Genomic DNA, 23,160 nt, shown 5'->3' with positions numbered 1-23,160 from the left:
CAACCAATCTTATCAGCACACACACACACGCACGAACAAACCAAAGCCCGCACGGACACACCACGCCAGTCCACGAGTCCATGAGTCCAGCACAAAGGCAGTACGATCTATGTCCAAAGGGATCAATTGGCCCCAGTGCACGTGAATACACACTAGTATGAGTGAGTGGGCCCGTGCACGTGCGGACTAGTCAAACGGTCTAATCCTTCCAGAGAAGATCGGAGAAGAAAACGTTACATCAGCAGATTTGGACGAGCCGTTGTTCGTACTACAGGTTACGTTAAAGCGTCGATATTACACAAAACTGACTCTTGTGAACGTTAAGTCGTGTTTTAACGCCGTTACCTCGTCAAAAACACACCTGGAGTTGTGTTTTGTTTCATTCACACACGTTTAAGTCGATCTTTATTATTAGTCTGTCTGTATCTGCAAAGCTCAAAACGCTCCGTTCCACCTTGTGATGTCATCAAGTGGTAGTTTTCAAGTTAACAGCTACGTTTTACCTTTATTTCAGTAGAGACTGGCAACTCCAGAGCTGAAATATACGTATCCAAATGATTCTAGTGAAGGCGTATGGAGTTTAAAAAAACATCGGAGCACTTCCTGTATCACCGCATGACATCACAAGGTGGAGCAGAGCGTTTTGTTTTCTGTTCGAGCAGCGTTTATGTGTTAATGAAACGAAAAAAAACACACAACTCCGGGTCTGTTTGTGGCGAGGAAACAACATTAGGACACAGATAGATCAGAAAATAGCATAATATTGGCATTTTAACAGCTACGCAAAGCACTTCCTGTATTACCACATGATGACATCACAAGGTGGAACGGAGTGTTTTCAGTTTGAGAGAAGAAGTCAGTCTAGAAAACACAACTCCAGGTCTGTTTGTGATGGGGAAAAAACATAACAGAGATCAGAAAACAGCGTGATATCGGCTCTTTAAGGTGTGAGATCAGGGTTGAAAAGAAATGTATAGGTATTTAGTAAGAGCGGAGAAAAATGCATGCATGATTTTAGTTTTTTTTTTAAGTTTTTGTTGAGAAAGAGCTGCCAGCGCTGGGATTTGGCCTGAAAATCCCAACACCAGCGCACAGCCTCTATTTTGTCACGTTTATGAGGTTAATATTGTATTGGAATAGTGATTGTATTGCGCACGCCGACGACACACTCGCTTCTGGAGAGAGGGGGGGAAAAAATCCATATTCCTCTGTCTCAAAGGAGCGCTGTTTTCAGGGCAGATTCAGATGTGGTTCATTAACACCTCTCAGGTCTGTAAATTACACTTTCGCTGACGTAGGGTTTTACACACGACTTCTTAAATCACCTCTAAGGATTTATGATCGTTTTTTTATAGATATTTACAGAGGCTTACGTAACAGCCACGTGTAGATTTAAACTCGGGATGCACCGGTTCAGCTTTTTACGTACAAATCTGGAATTCTGACCGTGAGTATCATAGCAACCGACGAGCCAATCCGGAGCGAGGTTGTTGACGGTAACGCCCCTTTCTGCTCACACCACTGGCTTAGTAGGGAGTGGACGCTTAGCAACGCTGTCAGTCAAACCCGTTGCTAACGCTAGCGGCCTGATTTGTCTGTTATTAATGTTCATATCTTGATTTACAGACACAAAAGTGAAATAAAAACCCCAGGATCACATAGAGCGGGTTAATACGAACATTTAAGACCAAAATAACGAGTCTGACTGCAGCAGTTACAGAGAGAGGAGCCACAGTTTTTCAATAGAAAGTGAATTGGAGACAGAGTCGATGGAGCCGGAAGCGCGCACATGATCACGCGGCGGCTAGCGGGTTAGCTAGGTCCATTTATTTAAACAGCCTATGGTGGAAACATGCAAAACTTACACAAACCTTTATAGATTTTGGGGTTTTGTTGTAAAAGTGGGGAGATTTGAGACATTTTTATGGATGTTTTGAGCTGTAAATACGTAAGTTCTATGGCTAATTGTTCATTCTGTATAGGCGGAAAAGCTAGCAGGTTAGCTATGTCCATTTATATGTACAGTCTATGGTCGGATCAGTGCGTGCCTGATTTAAATGTACGCATTGATACAGTTTTCTTCGTGTTTATACATGTTTTATTGGACCGATCCCTCAGGACTGGTCAGGCACAGAGATAACATTAGCACAAGAACAGTTAGAAAGAGAAGATGAGAGAGGATGAATTAAAGATGCCGCGTTGAAAGCTTCGCTGCTGTATCGGTCTGTACGGTCGTTCCGCTGACAGTCCCTAGACTTAACCACACCAACACACAGCATCCAGAGGACACAGGAGGGGGCGGGGGCGGCACACGCTCCCAGCCTTTTCCGAGGCACTTCTCCTGTCAGCACCAATCTTCCTCAACGCTCCGTGGTCTGAGCTCCGAGTCCGGGAACTCTTAACGAGGAAGGTGTGAAGGGACGAGCGCGCTAGAGATAATGAGGGGGAGAGAGAGGAGCACCTAGCGTTCAAAAACAGAGAGGAGGGTTACGGAGTCTCAGTGGTACGGCGGGCACGGCAGCGCAGCTCGTAAAGTCTCTCATCCTTCCTAAAAGACTCGTCGTTCTCCCCGGATCGGCTAACCACGCGCTCCTGTCTTCCACTGTGTCCAGGTGATCACTCCGTTCCGTAGGCTCATTCTCTGCGCCGAGAACAGGAAAGAGATGGAGGACTGGATCAGTTCACTCAAGTCTGTTCAGTCCAGAGAGCACTATGAGGTATGTCCCTTTTACTGATGTTTATGTGCACGCTGTGGGGTGAAGTGTGTGTGTGTGTGTGGGGGGGGGGGGGGGGGTGTGGGTGTGTGTGTGTGTGTGTGAGAGAGAGAGTAAGAGAGGAGAAGAGTGTCTGAAGAACAGCAGATTTATGTTAAGGCATTTTCATGTTCACAACTTTACCCTTAAGTGACTCTGGTACTGCTGAATTTGCATAAAAATGTCAAACTTACTTGACTAATCTTTTGTGATAACAGTGATTTACTGTGTGGACACATGTTATGTTTATACCATGTGCTGTAATGGGCTGTGGGGGCTGTGGGGCTGTGGGGCTGTGGGGCTGTGGGGCTGTGGGGCTGGGGGGCTGTGGGGCTGGGGCAGAGGGGCAGAGGCAGGCTCACTGTTCAGAGGGGCATATGTTACATACAGACAGAGGATGAGGCTTGTATTAGATACAGCACTTCTGAAGTAATGGCACCGACACTTTAAATGGAGTGAGCCACTGTTGTTTTTGTGGACACAGATGGACGCCACGCTCACATCAGCATTGAGTGATTCTACCAAAGTTAAAAGGCAGAGAATAAATGACGATGGAGAAGCTAAAAGCAAAGGCACTTTGTCTCAGTGGAGTGCGTTTGGTGCCAGTAAAACTCTCATATTTTCTCTCAGCACAAGATGTGCTGAATCTTGGCAGTGTGTTGACAGCAAGGCGCTTGTGGCGAGCGCAGCACAAACGGCTCCATGCATCTTAATGGCTTTGATTTGGGAGGGAATCTTATATAAGGCCCAATCCCACACCCCTTTATTACACTGCAATGCAGCAGCACCCCAGAGGTGTCAGTCCACAGCACCACACATACACACACATGTTACACAGGCTGCACGGGGCCCCCTGCTGAGGCTCTGTGCAGGAACAGAGCATTAGACCCAGCACTGAGGCTCTGTGCAGGAACAGAGCATTAGACCCAGCACTGAGCCTCTGTGCAGGAACAGAGCATTAGACCCAGCACTGAGCCTCTGTGCAGGAACAGAGCATTAGACCCAGCACTGAGCCTCTGTGCAGGAACAGAGCATTAGACCCAGCACTGAGCCTCTGTGCAGGAACAGAGCATTACACCCGGCTCTGAGGATAAGGTCTGTGCAGGAACAGAGCATTAGACCCAGCACTGAGCCTCTGTGTTGGACCAGAGCTTTAGACCCAGCACTGAGCCTCTGTGCAGGACCAGAGCTTTAGACCCAGCTCTCACCTGTTCCATATGGACTCATACGAGGCTCTTTGTCTAGACCTGTAGGATTCACTGTGACTCCCACACTCTAACCTCAGCTGCTGCGTCTCAGAGTCTCAGAGGAGCCGTCCAATTACGCGAGGCTCTTCAATTAACAACTTTTTTCACTACTGCCATCAGCAAGTTGTTCAGGATCACGTCTTTACACCAGAGCAGCCCGAGGACTCGCCATTTACGCCAAACACCAGTCTTATTTTTACTGCAAAGACCTTTAAAAAATACTGGAGACATTTAAGACAAAACTAAACCAACTTATCACTGACTATGGGCCCTTTTTTGAAGCATTTTAGTTACGTTATATTTGTTGTGTTTTTGGCAGACGGCACAGTTCAACGTGGAGCATTTCTCAGGGATGCACAACTGGTACGCCTGCTCGCACGCACGCCCCACCTTCTGCAACGTTTGTAAGGACAGTTTATCAGGGGTGACCTCCCATGGGCTCTCCTGTGAAGGTAAGTCACATTTTTTCACATCTGCAAAACCCTGATACTGGTGCTGAGCAAAGACAAAATCGATACTCACTCAAAATCGAATCACATATCGAAGTTGGACATTTGCTTTTTTCAAATCTTTATCAGAACTACATGGTGATATTAATGAAACTACTATTTTTTATTGTGTTGAAGTTTTTTTAGGACCATTCTGTATCAGTTTGAAATTGTCTTTAGTATCAAAATCAAGTTAGAAATGTGAGAATTGCACATATGCAGATTATTTGAAGCTGTAAAGTGGTTCTGTGCAGCTGTAACAAGGTTCAAATCAAATCAATCTCATTAAAACCTGTAAAAAATAGAGCTGTAGTTTACTGAAGAACATAGCCTGTATATATAAATGAACATAGCTAACGTGCTAGCCGCCGCGTTCTAAACAGGAAGTGATCATGGGCGCGCTTCCGGCTCCATCGACTCTGGCTCCAATTCACTTTACATTGAAAATCTGTGTCCTCTCTCTCTGTAGCCGCTGCGAAGTGTGGGCGGGGACAGTCTGGCTTCTGGTTGGCTCTTTGGTTGCTATGATACTCACAATTTGAATTTCAAATATGGAACTCAGCTCTAAATTAGCCGCTATAACTGCTAGCCTCGATGAGCTTCGTGTGACCGGATCCGTGTCTATGCCCGAGACCCGCTCATGTGTGTCATACGTTACATAAAGCCCCTTATAGCAGCTGTTTAAATTTTCATTTTTTTGCATTTGCATCTCTCCATTTAACCAACGAAGCAGATGTGAAAAAAAAAAAAAAAACACTCGCCAATGACGCTCCGTGTTCTCACCTCATCTGCGACAGAACAGCGGGCGAGTGGAAGAAGAGGCTGATGGTGTGAAGTACCAGGCTGTAGGTCCCTGTCCTAATTTACCCAGCGTCCTTTGTGTTTTTGAGCGCCCGGGTTAGGTGTCTGTGTGAAAGCCTCGATCTCTCCACTCAGACCTCATTACCCACTACAATTAGGCCCTCTTGTACGCCGAGTGGGAGGCTAAAGAAAGCGCCGTGGACAAGACAAAAGGACCAACTCATTAAAAAAGCATTTGAATCCTATTATCAGCGATGATCTCCAAACCACAAAGACACACTTATGCTCATGATCGTAAATGTTTAGAGCGGGCCAGTTTCAGCTCGTCGATACGTGGAGTTATACTGGGTTAGATCGATGGAAAAGCAAAAGTGAGACACTGTCGGCCATCTTTAATCAGCCCTATAGCTCTGATTTAACCAATACTGTCACAATAACACATTTTGAAACGCGTAATATACAAATAATAGACAATAAACGATAATATTGAAATTTAAAAACACAAACTGCACTAAAAAAAACTGCAGAATCAAACACTTTAGTGGTGAGTTTGTGTCTAGAATGAGTCAAAAAAGTGATTTATTCAGCCTTTTTTCAGCTGAAATCTTACAATAGAACTAAAAAAAGATTAAAATGTTCCCCAGTAGCACAAATAAAAAGTCCCCACGATAGATATTGACCCCCAAATATCTGCTCACATCTTTCATGAGTCGAACGACAAGTCGATGTAGTGATTACGGTGACAGGCCCGCTGATGGATGATGGTGGATGAGGTGGAGGAAGCTAAGAGAGATGTGATTATTATTGTCTTTTTAGGCTTTAATGGGGAAAAATCTGTAGTTAAACTTAAACTAAGTAAATCAACCTAAGAAAATTGTGATATTTATTTCTTTCTCATTTACGTTCCCATTTGTAGTGACGACCTGGCGAAGAAAGAGCGTAAAACAACACAAAATACACTCATGAACACAAGTTTCATACTGGGAATTCTGATCGCGAGTATCATAGCAACCAAAGAGCCAATCCGGAGCGAGGCTGTTGAAAGTAACGCCCCTTCCTGTCTGTCTGCACCTCTGGTTTAGCAGGGAGCGAGCGCTTAGCAACGCTGTCAGTCAGACCTGTTGCTAACGGAGAAACAAGCCGCCTGATTTGTCTGTTATTAATGTTCATATCTTGATTTACAGACACAATAGTGAAATAAAAAGACCAAAATGACACAGTTTCGCACTATAATCGCCCACGATCACTTTCGATTTGGAAACGCGGCGGCTAGCAGGTTAGCTACGCCCTTTTATACATACAGTCTACGCTATAAACTCTTTCTTTCCGACTCAGCCTCACTATCACAGCTTTGTTTAGCACCGTGAGTCAGAGACAGATGTGAGGAAGACAAAAGCAATGGATAATCAATGAGAATTCTATTAGCTAAAGATGCTCTGAAAGGAAGAAGCGCACACACACACACACAAAGAGACATAGACCCGCTACGTCTGTATTAAACCAGAGTCCAAACAGTTTCATAGCAATCACGGCAGCTTAAATTCCCTTCGATCTCCCGCTTCGGACGCTCTGATGTGAGTGATCTGCGATACACCTCCCACAAACACTAAAACACAGACTGACCATCCCTGCTTTTAAACGCTCCCCAGTCTAGCCATAAAGAGCCAGCGGTATCACGGCTAATGCTTTGCTAATGTACGCTAATAGTGTTTAGCATCGTGTAACGTTTTTTTTTTTTTTTTTATGTGTGAGTTCCGTGAGTCTGAACCGGCCGGAGGATGTGATTATTGCATTATTCATGAGTTGCGGGGCCGCTAGTGCAAAAACACAAGAACTCTGTCACGCTCGTATATGTGATGTTTTATGCATGTTATTAATTATACATAAAGGCTTCGTATGTGGGCTGCTCTGCATTTACATACTGGGTGTTTATGATTTAATTTTAAGTTAGAGCATGTTTTATATACGGGAGAAGAATGCCAGTCGTGAACAAAAGTTAAAACTAAATGATCTTGTGTTTGTGGCTTAGTGTGGATTATAAACTTTGATTATTCCAAATCTCAAAACCCTTTTTTTCAACATAATTTTATCATTTTGCATCTTTCTCTTAAAAACAAATAAGAATAAATCAAATTAAAGCTGATTGCTGTTACATTTTGTGCTACGCTAAGATCAAGATACAGGAGGAGTCGACAGGGGGGCCCATCGAGGCTAGCAGTTATAGCGGCTAATTTGGAGCATAGTCCCATATTTGGAATTCCGACCACAAGTATCATAGCAACCAAAGAGCCAATCCAGAGCAAAGCTGTTGAAGGTAACGCCCCTTTCTGCTCACAGCACTGGTTTAGCAGGGAGCGGGCACTTAGCAACGCTGTCAATCAGACCTGTTGCTAACGCTACCGGGAGCGACCTCGGGAAAAGAAGGCGCCTGATTTGTCTGTTATGCTGATCATATCTTGATTTACAGACACAATAGTGAAATAAAAACACCAGGATCATGTAGAGGGTTAATACGAACATTTAAGACCAAAATGACGAGTCTGAGCAGCAGTTACAGAGAGAGGACACAGTTTTTCAGTAGAAAGTGAATTGAAGCCAGAGTCGATGGAGCCGAAAGCGCAGCCTATGATCACTTCCTGTTTGGAGTGCAGCAACTAGCGGGTTAGCGTTGTCCATTTAGCTATACAGTGTATGGCATTTGGGGCCCCGAATTGGATCCTCTTCCTTTTTTTTCCATTTATAATAGAGGGGGGGGCCATGTGTGGTTTCTTACCCCGCGTCCCCAGATTTCTGTCAACGGCCCTGGACTGGATTAACAAGTTTCCTTAAAGCAGAAGAGTCAAAAGTTCAAATCAAAAGTTTGGACACACCAGCTCATTTTTTTCTTTACTTTTACTACTTTCTACATTTTCTACATTCTACATTCAAGACATCAAATATATGAAGTAAGATGTACGGAATTATGTAGCAAAGCAAAAAGTATATTGTCGAAAAAATATTTAGATTATTAAGAGCTATGTACCTTTTGTCTTTACTACATAATTCCATATATATTACTTCATATATCTGATGTCATTGTGTAGTAGTGTGTGTAGTTTTCAGGCTGGTTCTTTCATCGTCTTTCTTTTCACATTGTGTTTACCTAAAATTGTGACTCTGATAAATTTCTTTTCCCAGTGTGTAAATTCAAAGCCCACAAACGCTGCGCCGTCCGAGCCATTAACAACTGCAAGTGGACGACGCTGGCTTCCATCGGGAAAGATATTATCGAGGATGAAGATGGGGTGAGTGGAGTGAGAGTTTAAAGGTCCCAGATTACACAAACTTTACTCTTGTGAGCGTTAAGTCGTGTTCTAACGCTGTAACCTCCTCAAAAACAGACCTGGAGTTGTGTTTTTTTTCATTCACACATGTTTGAGTCACACTTTAATATTAGTCTGTGCATTTCCAAAGCTCAAAAATGCTCCGTTCCACCTTGTGATGTCATGAAGTGGTCGTTTTCAAGTTGGCAACACCTTTCATCTTTCGTTCAGTACAGATCGGCAATTCCAGATTAGCTGAAATGATCCAAATGATTCTAGAAATGAAGGTGTGTGGAGTTTAGAAACACAGCGGAGCACTTCCTGTATCACCACACGATGACGTCACAAGGTGGAACAGAGCGTTTTCAGTTTGAGAGAAGAACTGAGCCTAAATCTGCCGGGTTTGTGTGTTAAAACATGTGTGAATGAAACAAAAAAAACACAACTCCAGGTCTGTTTGTGACGAGAAAACATTAGAACAGATCAGAAAACAGTGTAATCTGGGCCCTTTAAGTTGTATTTTTTTGTATATTTTGCCCAAAGCGCTTACGTCCTTCTGTTTTTTCATACCCGTAGATTGCGATGCCTCACCAGTGGTTGGAGGGGAACCTGCCTGTGAGTGCCAAGTGTGCCGTGTGCGATAAAACGTGTGGGAGCGTGCTGAGGCTGCAGGACTGGCGCTGTCTCTGGTGCAAAGCGATGGTAGGAGGACATCTGTTAGCAGGGCATAAATCTTAAAACACTTTCATCCCAAAATGTCTCTCCTCTGACTAATCCGCGTAATTATACGATTATGTAATAAATGTGACTATATGTTTTATTCATTATCTGTCACCGCTGAAGATTTGTGTTTGTTTCTGGAACTTTGGGCGTTTATGTTCATAAAATGTAGGCAGGTAAAACACGACTGTGAGCGGGACTCAAACCAGCCGTCAAATCATACACAATCTGTATTTAAAGAGGAGGTGTTTACTCCTACGGGGCATTAAAGAGGAGGCGTTTACTTCTATGGGGCATTAAAGAGGAGGTGTTTACTTCTACGGGGCATTAAAGAGGAGGTGTTTACTTCTACGGGGCATTAAAGAGGAGGTGTTTACTTCTATGGGGCATTAAAGAGGAGGTGTTTACTTCTATGGGGCATTAAAGAGGAGGTGTTTACTTCTACGGGGCATTAAATAGGAGGTATTTACTTCTACGGGGTATTAAAGAGGGTTTTTTACTTCTATGGGGCATTAAAGAGGAGGTGTTTACTTCTACGGGGCATTAAATAGGAGGTATTTACTTCTATGGGGTATTAAAGAGGGGGTATTTACTTCTATGATATATTTTTTACATTGAAAAACTGTGGCTCCTCTCTGTCTCGTCATTTTGGTCTTAAATGTTCGTATTAACCCTCTACATGATCCTGGTGTTTTTATTTCACTATTGTGTCTGTAAATCAAGATATGAACATTAATAACAGACAAATCAGGCGTCGTCTTTCCCTGAGGTCTCTCCCGCTAGCGTTAGCAACAGGTTTGATTGACAGCGTTGCTAAGCGTCCGCCGCCTGCTAAACCAGCGATGCGGGCAGAAAGCGGGCATTAGCTTAAACAGCCTCGCTCCTGATTGGCTCTTTGGTTGCTATGATACTTTTTGGAATTCCTAATACGCAACTCAGCGGCTTCGTGTTCGCCGCTATAACCGCTCTAGCCTCGATTCGCTTCGTTTGACTGGAGCCGAACGCCGCGGGTGACGTCACGCTCACTTACTCCACTTCTTTACACAGTCTACGGTCGCTCCTCACCTTCACTGAGGATTTCCTGCCGACATTTGTTCATTAATTTATAACGAGCCATGAAAATGATCTGTGTCTGAGGCAGATTAAATGACTCTTTTGTCTCAGATCTGAGGTTTTCTTACCGAACCTTCACCTCACATCCATCAAACGTCTAGACAACGGCTCATCTTTTTTATGTCCTAAAAAGCCCACGCTCCGTACTCCACATGATGAGGTCAAAGAAAATACTCCAATAGTGACAGATGTGCAGTCCTTCATAGACTTTTTTGATTTTTGTTCTTTAAAGTGCGTAGATTTTTACACCGCAGCTAAATTTACACAGATCAGTGATGGAAGAAGTACTCCATTTTGTTTGCTTAAGTAAAAGTACAGATACCAACGCAAAAAATACACAAGTAAAAGTAAAAGTATATCGTGAAAACATCTCTAAACGTATTAAAGTACCAGTTTAAAATGCACTTAAAGAGTAAAAGTATTTTGAAGAGTAGATCTTTACACAGTATTTATATTTATACAGATGTATTTCAGTGTCTCATATGTCTCAAACTGCAAAGACAGCAGTTATTTAGGTAACAAAATGTCCGCCGTAAACGAAAAAATATCATGTACTTGAAGGAAAAAACGACAGATAGCCCTTGACCTTTAGAGATTCGTAAATGACTAATGATTTAAAGATTCTTTTTCCAGACCAAGGTTTGGTTTGTTTTCACACCTGACAGTTTGGACTGCTCACTAGCGCCTCAGAGTGGTCACATGATGTTGTTGTGACTGATTTAAACAGGTTTTGGTGCTGTGTTCTTATGGTGGAGCCAGGACGACAGCGCCATCTTCAGTCCGACTTCTTCAGGTATGTGAGAGTAAAAAGGCCCCCTCGTCCCGGTTTACCTTTGTAAAACATATTATGGACTGGGACGGAGCAAACATCATTGGGACAGACGACAACAAACATCGTCGCTGGATTGAGAAGACAATCGGAAAACGGAAACGTGCGCACGGGACTTTGAACCAGGACGAGGGGGCCTTTTTACTTTCACACACCTGCGATACTGTCATGAAGAAGTCGGGCTGCAGATGGCGCTGTCGTCCTGCCTCCAACGGGTAGAAAGACAGCGCCAAACCTGTTTAAATCAGCAACATCACATGACCACTCTGAGGCGCTAGTGAGCAGTCCAAACGTAGACAGTCTAGTCAAAGGCAAAGCTAGTCTAACACTTGTCACATTTTTTCCGTTAAAATGTGCAACTCTAACATATTTATAAATATTTAAGTTAAACTATTGTATTTTTCCGATTGTATAACTCTTCTTCTGCATGTTCACCACAGTCTCGCTTCGTTCTTCCAGGTGCACACGGCCTGCATGGACCTATACCCTCGCAAATGTCCGTTGGGTCAGTGCAAAGTCTCCATCATTCCCCCCACGGCTCTGAACAGCATCGACTCAGACGGTAAGCATCACGTACGCCCGTCCGCTCCCACCCCCGGGGCCCAAAACCAATCTCTGTATGAGCAGTAATAAAGGCCCCCCCCCCCTGAAAATGCGTTTCCAGTGCGTTTAGTCTGGCGTGACCTTTGACCCCTGCGCTCAAATTAAAAGCTGCTATAAAGGAGCTTACGCAACGTTTTATCGTAATTTATTCAAGCACTTTCAGGTTACACCCAATGCATTATGGAGCTTTACTTTATATGAGGTCGAAATGAGTCCAGTTCGAGGTCAGCGTTGTGTTTTTACTCGTTTAATTGTAGATTATGACGATACTTAATGAGTTTATACAGCGATGGGAAGAATACTTTATTAATGTGTTTATTTACAGAAAACTCGAGATGTTCATTAAAAATATGCGGTATTCTGAACACTTTGCGTACTTTTACACCAAGTCGCAGTAAGAAAAAACACGACATATAATTACAAACTGCTTTATTTCTGTTGCCGTGTTTGTTACGGATTAACTTCTGTCTAATTAGAGAACGAAACTTGCACACGCCCACATTTTTTCTCGCTAAAGCCAAAATTATATCATAAAGTACCGCAGCGTTTTCCTTGTAATTTAGAGAAGTAACTGTACTTTCTGAATACCGCCATATCATAGTCTGTTTATATAAATGGACGTAGCTAACCTGCCAGCCGCCGCGTTACGAACAGAAAGTGATCGACTCTGGCTGCAATTCACTTTCTATTGAAAAGCTGTGGCTCCTCTCTCTGTAACTGCTGCTGTCAGACTCGTTATTTTGGACTTAAAATGTTCGTATTAACCCGCGCTACGTGATCCTGGTGTTTTTATTTCACTATTGTGTCTGTAAAATCAAGATATGAACATTAAAAACAGACAAATTAGGCGTCTTCTTTCCCCGAAGTCGCTCCCGCTAGTTCAGAGGTGCCAAAACCTTTTTTAATCGAGGGCCACATCTCAAAACAACGGTGATATAAACACAGCTTTGACAGAGCCGCTGCGTATTATTAAGGCTCGAAACACATTAATATTAGGTCTGTATCTCAATGAAATGTGATGTTTCAAGATATAGCGGAAGAAATAGTTTAATTTGCTGTTAAAAGTGCTGCTCATGATCAATTGGGCCGGTTCAGCAGGAAGTCTGAGGGCCAAAAAAAACTCGTCTGAGGGCCGCATTTGGCCCCGGGGCCGTAGTTTGGACATCCCTGCACTAGTTCTAACAGGTTTGATTGACAGCGTTGCTAAGCGTCCGCTCCCTGCTAAACCAGCGGTGCAGGCGGGAAAGAGCGTTACCTTCAACATCTTCGCTCTGGATTGGCTCTTTGGTTGCTATGATACTCGCGGTCGGAATTCCAAATAAGGAAGTCAGCTCCAAATTCGTTGCTATAACTGCTCTGGCCTCGACGAGCTTCATTTGATTAAACTCTGTGGGTGACATGACTCTTATTTAATCCACTTCTTTACTCAATCCTTTTATCTTCCCGTTGATTAGATATTTATACATATAGATTAGCAGTTTAAAAAAAAAAAAAGATCACGCAGCTAACGTTAATCTCACCTGGCATATTTTCACACCTATAGCCAGGGGTTAAAAATAGCCTGGTGTGTCATGTGAGGAGGTGCGCGGACATGTGACCAGGAGCGAGGGAGAGAGAGAGAGCGAGCGAGCCTCTCAACCGGCACCGACACCCAATACATGTGACATTTAATGAAAGTTTAAACACTATCCAGCTACAAACAATGGGATTCTGTGGATACGAAAGGGTCAAACTGTAACGTCATGAACTAAATCTGTCACTAGGGGGCTGCTAATCATAATCACGTTGTTTTTTTTCCCCCCTCGTATTGAACAAAATTTTATCCTGCCATACTAAAACAAATAGAAATGGCTTGCAGTTTTCGTTTTCTGAGCATAATGGGGTTTTCAAGTGGCTTAAAAAGAGCAAAGCGTGTGATTGGATGTTAAAAATGGCTGAATCTCGATGTAGATAAAGTTCTACAGAGCTAAGCGACACCTATAGAAAAGCATTAATACAAAAAACATTCATAAAATTAGCTAGAATTCCGATTATTCTACCTTTTTTTGGGATAATATCAGCACATTACACAGACTGTTATTGAGTTTATATGTTTTGAACGGCGTGTCTTTGTCTAATTGGTGGATAGATTTAAGTTGACGTCTTGCGAGGAAAAACAGAAGAGGAGATGCATCCCTCCTCGACACATGTGGCTGTACCCCGCTGAACGACTGCAGGATGGAGAGAGAGAGAGAGAGAAGGAGAGAGGGAGCGAAGGAGAGAACGCCAGAGGGAGGGGGGAGTTTGTGAGGGAGTTTGTAATTGGCTGAGCGAGGCATCAGACTGAAACACGTGCCTCAGGAGTCGTGACTTTCTCAGGTTTTTTTTTCCCTCTCTCTCTCTCTCTCTCTCTCTCTCTTTCCTCCTCCGTCTCCTTCTCTCCTTTCTGACAGCATTACAAAAAAGAAACGAAAAAAATAAATCAAAGTGTGGACCAGACAGAAAGCTTAAGAAGGATATGGAAAAGAAAACAGCGCAGGTATGAAGGTTTAGTGGGAGGAGAGGAGGAGGAAGGGAAAGAAGAGGAGAGGAGGGGAGAGAGAAGGGAGGAGCAGAGGGGAGGAGAGAAGGGGAGGAGGGGATGAAGGAAGGAGAAGAGCAGAGAGGGGAGGAGGAGAGGAGAGGGTTGAGGAAGGGAGCTGGGAGGAGGGGAGTGGAGGAAGAGAGGAGGGAAGGAGGGTAGGAAAGGAAGAGGAGAGAGTGGAGGAGGGGAGGAAAGGAGGAGGAGGAGAAGAGAGGGGAGGAGGGGAGAAAGGAAGGAGAAGAGGAGAGAGGGGATGACGGGAGGAGAGAAGCAAGGAGGGGAGGAAAGGAGGAGGGGAAGAAGGGCGGAGGAGAGGGGAGGAAGAGAGGAGGGCAGGAAGGGAGGAGGAAAGAGGGGAGGAAGGAAGGAAGGAAGGAAGGAGAAGAGGAGAGCGGGGAGGAAGGGAGGAGGAGAGGAGGGGAGAGAGGACGAAGGGAGGAGAGGAGGCAAGGAGGGGAGGAAAGGAGGAGGAGAGAGGGGAGGAAGAAAGGAGAAGGAGAGGGGAGGAAAGGAGGAGGAGAGAGGGGAGGAAAGAAGGAGAGGAGAAGAGAGGGGAGGAAGAGAGGAGGAGGAGAGGGGAGGAAGAAAGGAGGAGGAGAGAGGGGAGGAAAGGAGAGGAGAAGAGAGGCGAGGAAGAGAGGAGGGGAGGAAGGAAGAAGAAGAGGAGAGAAGGAGCAGAGGGGGGGAACCATATTGAGCTGAACACGTGTGCTTAGCGTGTGCTTAGCGTGTGCTGGTTCCGTGTGCTCTGTAAAGTCAGTTTTTTATGAGGTTTTCACCCCAAACACAACAGTCACATCAGAGAGAGATAGAAGAGAACGAACAGCAACAGATAAAAAACAAAACAATTAAATCAGGCCTATTGAGCTTGTGTCTCTATGGTTCTCATCTCTGACTCTTTACACATTTTAAATCACAATATTCAACTAAAACGACTTAACGAAAGAAGCAAATCCGCTGACTTCTCCGTTAGAAAACCGTGGTGTCCAATTGGAGCTGACATCGCCGTAAACGTCATCAACAACAAAGCGCCGCACGATGACAGCGCCCCCTACGGACAGATGCACGTCACACTAGCGAGCAGCACTTTTTTTTTTTTTCATTTGCACCAAAATGACGACGCGACGCTGGCGAATCCTCCGAGTATCAACGATTAAGAAAATAAAACTGGAAAAGGAAGTGCGTACATCACAGTGGAGGTGAAAATAAGAATCGATCGACAAAATGGCGTCTTGAAAATAGTCGATTAAAGATTAAACTCAAACGTGAATCACTCCAAATACGACTTCAAGAGGGAAAATGAGAAGAAACGACTAGAACATGTTTAAAAGCTCTGAAATAACTCTTTAGACCTTTATTCTTTGGTGAGACGGCACAACCAGAGCAGATGAAAGGCCGTCGTTTCTAAATAATTTAAGGCTTTGTATAGCGATGCAAAGGGATGGGCGGCTTAACAGTTCCAGTTACGTTTATATCCTTTTCAATTATAATTTTGCTGATATTTTGCGCCAAGATATTTTTCTAAGCTGCCCCAGTCTGTGTGTGCCCATATGTTGTTCCCAATTTGTCCTCAGACTGCATTAGATTCATGATTTTGAACAGACTAATGAGTAAAAATAGATTAGGCTAAAAAAAAACATGGCCGTTCATAGAAATTTCGGGGCCCGGGGCAAGAAGGCTGATATGGGCCCCCTTTGAATTTATATATGAACAGGTAGAAGTTTCAATTCTGGGCCCCGAAATCCTTGAGGCCCAGGACAATCGACCTGTTTGTCCACCCCCCCCATCCTTTCAAATCCCAGATAAATACATTTTCTTATTATTTTGTGAAAGTGAAAGTGAAAAAGTGAATTTGCGGGTCTTAAAATGGATGTTAAAGTCTTAAAATCTGAATGAAATAACGTCTGAATGCTCCGCTAATGATGTGTTTGTTCGAACTGCCGACCGTCAAATCAGCGGACAAATACTTTTTTTTACAGTAGTTCATCATGTTCTACTTTTCTCCGCAGGATTCTGGAAAGCTACGTGCCCCCCGTCATGTGCCAGCCCCCTCCTCGTGTTCGTAAACTCCAAAAGCGGAGACAATCAGGGAGTCAAATTCTTGCGGCGTTTCAAGCAGCTCCTCAACCCGGCCCAAGTGTTTGACCTGGTGAACGGCGGTCCGCACCTCGGGTAAGGACCTGTCCCAGCGACGACTTTAACCGGCGAAGACAAAGAGTTACTTAAATCTGTGCGTTTTGTGTTTTTCAGTCTGCGGCTTTTTCAAAAATTCGACAACTTTCGGATCCTGGTGTGCGGCGGTGACGGCAGTGTGGGCTGGGTCCTGTCGGAGATCGATAAGCTCAACCTACACAAACAGGTAAAAAAGGATGAAATATCTGTGCAATCGCTCCGTCGTACAGGTCTGATCCATAGAAAAAGGAAAAAATATAATATGGTGGACACAGATTTAAGGCAGTGTTCAGCGTAATCTGACCAGAACTGAAGACGAGCAGCTAAACTTCTTCACTTCTACAACGTTTTGTCCAGTTGAGAGATTTTATTTTGTATTTTTTGGTAAAACGGATGAAAGAAAAACAATATAACACAAGTTGCTTCTGGGAGTTTATTACCTCGAGTCGATAAATACAAAATACGTAAACATGTACAGGCTTATGAGCAAACGAGATGATATTTAAAGTACTTTCTTTCAGTGGTATTCATGTTTTTTAGAGGAATAGGAAGAAATACACACAATTACGTTATGCAATTTTGGCTTTGGACTGCACGATATTAGTGAGAATAAAGAAAACACAGCTCTTACTGCGTGAGCGTGTGTGATTTTCCATCTCTAATTGGACATAAATGAAAACAAAACAAACAATTGCAATTATATATAAAGTTTTACCATAGACTGTATAAAAAAAGTGGGCTAAGTGAGTGTGACGTCATCCACGGCGTCCGGCTCCAGTCAATCGAGGCTAGAGCGGTTATAGCGACGAATTTCTGTTACTAACATTCATATCTTGACTTCTGGACATAATAGAGAAATAAAAACCCCAGGATCACGCAGAGTGGGTTAATACGAACATTTTAAGATCAAATTCATGTAAAATAATTGGAGCCAGAAGCGCGCAACTTATCACTTCCTGTTTGAAACGTGGCGGCTAGCAGCTTAGCTATGTCCATTTATATATACAGTCTATGATTTTTACGCTTTATCCATCCGTTTTCTTCTGTTTATCCGGGGCCGGGTCGCGCGGGGGGCAGCAGGGACTCGCAGACTTCCCCCACCCCAAACACGTCCTCCAGCTTCTCCGGTGGGACCCCAAGGCGTTCCCAGGCCAGCTAAGAGACATAGTCCCTCCAGCGTGTCCTGGCTCTTCCTCGGGGCCTCCTCCCGGTGGGACATGCCCGGAACTCCTCTCTAGGGAGGCGTCCAAGCTCCTCCTGTGTGACCGAGCTCCTCACCCTATCTCTAAGGGTGCGCCCAGCCAAACCCATTTCGGGCCGCTTGTATCAGCGATCTTGTCCTTTCAGTCATTACCCAGAGCCCATAACCATATATTACATAACCAGTGTATTCTCCTCTCTCTGTCTTTTGCAGTGCCAGCTCGGGGTCCTGCCTTTGGGAACGGGGAACGATTTGGCCCGAGTCCTGGGGTGGGGGCCGTCCTGTGATGACGACACGCAGTTGCCCCAAATCCTGGAGAAGTTAGAGCGAGCCAGCACCAAAATGTTGGACCGCTGGAGCATCATGACATACGAGATCAAGATCCCTCCTAAACACAGCTACCCCACCACACCTGAAGGGGGCGACGACTGCCAGGTACCAACAGGAACCAGCAAACACACAAAATAACACATCACGCCCACGCTAATATCTTCCAACTAAATATTGACGAAATACTTGTACCATTTGTCTTCTAGTTGTGTGTTCCTGTGTATTTTTATTGTTTTAGAGCTTACCACAAAGCCATGTTTACACAGCTGTTTTTGTGCGCTCTCTGCAGTTTCATATTTCAGCTTATGAAGACTCAGTAGCGGCACATCTCACCAAGATCCTGAACTCTGATCAGCACTCTGTGGTCATCTCCTCTGCCAAGTACGTGTAACCTCGCATCAGCTCACACACGGAGAAAACCTAAACACTCACAGCGAAGAAAAAAATGTTTTAAACAAATACTTTTCTTTGTTTAGGATCCTGTGTGAAACAGTGAAGGATTTTGTTGCCAAAGTGGGAAAGGCCTATGAGAAAAGCAGTGAAAACGCAGATGAGTGTGACAGTATGACTCTCAAAGTACGCCACAGTAAACATCGCCTAAACAATTTTATTTTTATGTTATTTTATTTTTATTTATTTTCTTTTATTTATTTTTCTTTTCTTTTTTTCTTTTTTCTTTTCTTTTCTTTCTTTTTATTTAATTTTTTATTTTTATTTTTTTGTTTTTAATTTATTTTCTTTATTATTTTCTTTTCTTTTTCTTATTTTCTATATTTTTTATTTTATTTTTATTACATTTTTATTTTTCTCTTATTTTCTATATTTTTATTACATTCTTCTTTTGCTTTTCTTTTTTTCTTTTTTTGTTTTTTCTTTTATTTTTTGTTTTTGATTTATTTTCTTAATTTTTTTTATTTCTTTATTTTTCTTTTTATTTTCTTTTTTGTTTTTTTCTTTTTCTTTTCTTTTATTTATTTTTTATGTATTTATCTATATATTTATTTGATGTGTTTAATATTTATTAGTTTTATTATTATTAATAGTATTTATTTATTTTTATTTTATTTATTTATTTATTTTTTTTTTTTTTTTCTGTTTCTAACTTTACCCCGTCTGCCGTCAGTGTGCCATCCTGAATGAGAAGCTGGACTCCCTGCTCCAGACGCTGCAGACCGAGTGCCACGCTCTGCCCCCGCTGCCTCACTGCACCCCCCCCATCGTGGAGGAGGAGCCGGAGGATGAAGAGGAGGAGGAGGAGGAAGAGGAGCCCAGTGAGGAGAGCCTGACGGAGCTGAAGGAGAAGCTGGAGCGGGCGGAGAGCGAGAAGGGAGCAGCTACTTCGCCACATCAGAGCTTCAAGAGCCGAGAACAGCTCATGCTCCGGGCCAACAGTTTAAAGAAGGCAGTGCGTCAGATCATAGAACAAGCCGAGAGAGGTGAATACGCAAACGCTGTGCCGGGGTTGGGTCAAAGGTCAAAGGTTAAAACCTATTTGCATGACATAGAAGTTAATTAAACAAAAAAAACGTGAAAACTGGGGGAAAGAAAATGTATTTATATCTGTTTAAAGAGCTCATATTGGGCTGTTTTCTCTGTTATAATGTTGTTTCCTCATCACAAACAGACCTGAAAACTACCACTTCATGACATCACAAGGTGGAACAGAGCGTTTTGAGCTTTGGAGATGTACAGACTAATAATAAAGTGTTACTCAAAACATGTGTGACTGGAACAAAACTCAACTCCAGGTCTGTTTTTGACGAGGTAACAACATTATAACACGACTTAACGATCACAGGAGTCATTTTTTGTGTAATGTAGGATTTTTAAAGCAGGTGTCCAAACTTTTTTCACCGAGGGCCACATACTGAAACATGTTTGAAGCTGAGGGCCACAGACCAGTGTCGATACAGCGAGTCGAACGGCGCATTTAACACACGTTTGACGGAGCCGTTGTACCGTTAATTAGACTTGGAAGATTATTTTTAGGTCTGTGTCACAATGAAATGTGATGTTATTCAGGTTATAAAGGTAGAATCTGTTCAGTTTGTAGTAAAAAATACTTTCTGATCAATTGAACCAGTTTAGGAGGAGGCGTGACGGCCAAAAAAATTGGTCCGATGGCCGCGTTTGGCCCCGGGGCCGTAGTTTGGACAGCCCACGGTTTCCTCTATCAATCCAGCTTTTTAGTTCCGATACGGATTCTGATACTTGCTTTAAGTATCTGCTGATGCCCAGTACGAACCGATACCAGAGCAGAGACGGAAAACGGCATTTAGTTCCTTTACACTAATATAAGACTAAAACACCGCTAAAAAGACTAAAACAACGCTAAAAAAGACTAAAACAACGGTAAAAAATACTAAAACAACGGTAAAAAAGACTAAAACAACGGTAAAAAAGACTAAAACTACAATAAAAAGAGTAAAACTACACTAAAAAAGATTAAAACAACGCTAAAAAAGACTAAAACAACACTAAAATAAGACTAAAATAACGGTAAAAAAGACTAAAACAACACTAAAATAAGACTAAAACAACGCTAAAAAATATTAAAACAATGCTAAAAAAGACTAAAACTACACTAAAAAGACTAAAACAACGCTAAAAAATATTAAAACAATGCTAAAAAAGACTAAAACTTCACTAAAAAAGACTAAAACAATCCAAATGTGTTATGTAGCTGTTTATCTCAACTGCTGAACGACTTTGTATAAATATAAATTCAAACATTATGAGACTTTGAGCCAGTTATGAACAGTAAATAGTCTTATTACATCAGTTTAAACGTCCGACCGGGATATCGGCTGAACTAATACTTGGAAACTGATATCTAATCCAGCTAAATATTCAGTGTTGACGCCTATATCCAACAGCAGCGTCAGATCAGGGCGTCCCTGTTCCTGACCGAGCCTGGGTTCACATCTGGACATGGAAACCTCAGCTGATCTAAGTCTGTGTGATCCCTCAGTCCTTCAGGTCTGATCCTTAGTAAAAAGAACAGTTCAAATCTGTTAATTGGACAAAAAGTTGCAGGGGTGAAGACGTTTGGCTGCTCGTCTGGTCAGATTACTACTTGCATCTGTCTGAAGGGAGGAGCTAACGTCGCTTAAGCTAACACACCTGTTTGTTTTCAGTTTCTGGCCTTTTTAACTTCCTTCTCAAACCATTTCTTCTGACCTGAACCTCATTTTCCTCAAAGCAGTGATTAGTCAGTTTGAGATAAAGATGTCCGCGCTCTTCCTCTGCGTCAATACCACCTCAAAAAAACCCAGAAACGTAACTGTATATGTATATGTATCTCCTCTTTTCGCAGTGGTGGACGAGCAGAACGCCCACAGCGAGGACGCCGAGCTCACGTCCCCGCTGGAGTTCAGAAAGGACAGCGAGGAGGAGAGTCGCGACAGTGAAAAAGACGAAGACACGAAGGAGCTGGAGCTGTTGCCGTGTAAGTCTGTGTCTGTTACGCGACCTGTTTACAATCCCTTTTACCAACTTGGCCCCCGACACAAACTATTTCCATCCTGGGTTGCGTCCAAAGCGTTTAACCTTCCCATCCTCATCTGCCTGATCTCCGCACATCTCCAGCTGGCATTGTTTTCAAGCGCTTAACGTCTAATTAATTAGCCCTGCGATGCCGGCTAACCTTTTATATCTAACGCACATACCGCCACACTTTCGTTTTCCCAGCGTTCATGCGAGGTCAAGGAATAGTTAAGCCGTAAAGGGCTAAAAAGTCGCCCCCTTGTGGTCGATATAATCACCGCAAACACAACCGGGAATGGAAAAAAAAAAGTGCCGTTCTGACGCAAATCATGTTTCCTGTCATAAATAAACTCAGCAGAAAGAAAGCAGCGTTATTCCCAAAACAGCCGCACAGAGTAAAGCGAGTAAAGTGTGTAAAGTGAAGTGCGGGAGCGACTTAGCGAGTTTGATTGTGCTTTAAGTTCCAGGATGTATTATTGTCTTAGGAGCAGAAATCTTCCTGTTTATCATGGGGCAGCTTCCTTCCATGCATTTTCCAGGCTGTTAGGAAAAGCCAGGGGGGTATCGCTTCAGGTCGTCTGCGGAGCGTCCTCCGTTTCCTCGCTCTTTCCTGACCCGCTCGTGAATCGCTCTTCCCCCCCGTCATTAGATAAACGGCGGACGGTAAATGGTCACGTTTATATATATAGAGTCTTTACATCGAGGAACGACTCACACTTTCACTCACACTTTCACACACACGGAAGAGACGGGTGAAGGGTTAAGCGTCTTGCCCGGTGGGATTAAAATGGGATTCGAACCGGCAACCTTCACACCAGTGGGCAAAGTAGTGTCCGTGTTTTATCCGTAAAGTAATTTTTAAGTTTTTGTTGCAAAGTTGTACAAAATCAGGGTTAAGCAAATGATCAAAACTGATGTTGTGGCGCAAGAAGTACTCAGTTTTGTTAAGTAAAAGTACAAATACCAAAGTAAAAGTAAAAGTATCGCATGAAGAAATCTACTTAAGTAAAAGTATTAAAGTGCCTGTTTAAAAATGTAAAAAGTTAAAGTGTTTGACGCTGATTTTGAGACTAATAAAGCTTCAAATGTGGTGATTTTGATAAACGTTTGAGCTGAATCTGTTTTTATTTGTATATTTTTGTTTTGTTCAAATTATTAAAGTGTTAAAAATAAACCCTCAGATTTTTTTAGCACGTCTCACACAATAATAAAAAATACTTATCTTTTCAGTCCTGTTCAAAAAACGTAGCAGAGTAGAAAGTACAGATACTGCTCTCAAATGTACTGAAGTAAAAGTACTTTAAATTTGCAGCTGAAGTACAGATACCTCAAACATATACTTCAGTGCAGTACTTTAAAACTTTTACTTCATTGCGTTCCGCCTCTGGACTCATGGACTCTTTGAAAAACCGCGTTCTTCTTGTGTTACGGTGGGTTCGCTGCAACTGTGAAATAACACCTGTGCTACGTGAAAGCGCCACCTAATGTCTGTGTGTGGTACTGCAAGTCACAGACGACACATTAGTCCTGAGTTTTTGGAGTTAAACTCTCC

The 23,160-nt window shown here is 43.1% G+C and overlaps 1 protein-coding gene across 3 annotated transcripts in view; it reads left to right on the top strand.

Moving 5' to 3' along the window:
• dgkh (diacylglycerol kinase, eta) overlaps positions 1 to 23,160 on the top strand; it is a 64,860-nt gene that overhangs the window by 26,356 nt on the left and 15,344 nt on the right. For all 3 annotated transcript variants that reach the window (XM_033987344.2, XM_055230677.1, XM_055230676.1), the window contains 12 exons: positions 2,613 to 2,717; positions 4,320 to 4,452; positions 8,467 to 8,573; positions 9,168 to 9,293; positions 11,713 to 11,815; positions 16,429 to 16,591; positions 16,670 to 16,778; positions 18,006 to 18,227; positions 18,412 to 18,503; positions 18,599 to 18,698; positions 19,246 to 19,558; positions 21,439 to 21,570. In XM_033987344.2, the coding sequence (XP_033843235.1) occupies positions 2,613 to 2,717; positions 4,320 to 4,452; positions 8,467 to 8,573; positions 9,168 to 9,293; positions 11,713 to 11,815; positions 16,429 to 16,591; positions 16,670 to 16,778; positions 18,006 to 18,227; positions 18,412 to 18,503; positions 18,599 to 18,698; positions 19,246 to 19,558; positions 21,439 to 21,570 (1,705 nt within the window). The remainder of the gene's footprint in view (positions 1 to 2,612; positions 2,718 to 4,319; positions 4,453 to 8,466; positions 8,574 to 9,167; positions 9,294 to 11,712; positions 11,816 to 16,428; positions 16,592 to 16,669; positions 16,779 to 18,005; positions 18,228 to 18,411; positions 18,504 to 18,598; positions 18,699 to 19,245; positions 19,559 to 21,438; positions 21,571 to 23,160) is intronic.

Source organism: Periophthalmus magnuspinnatus, chromosome 21, assembly GCF_009829125.3.
Source record: "Periophthalmus magnuspinnatus isolate fPerMag1 chromosome 21, fPerMag1.2.pri, whole genome shotgun sequence".
NCBI classification, from domain to species: Eukaryota; Metazoa; Chordata; class Actinopteri; order Gobiiformes; family Gobiidae; genus Periophthalmus; species Periophthalmus magnuspinnatus.
Note: the sequence above shows the minus strand (reverse complement) of the source record. Positions and strands in the feature narration are given on the sequence as shown.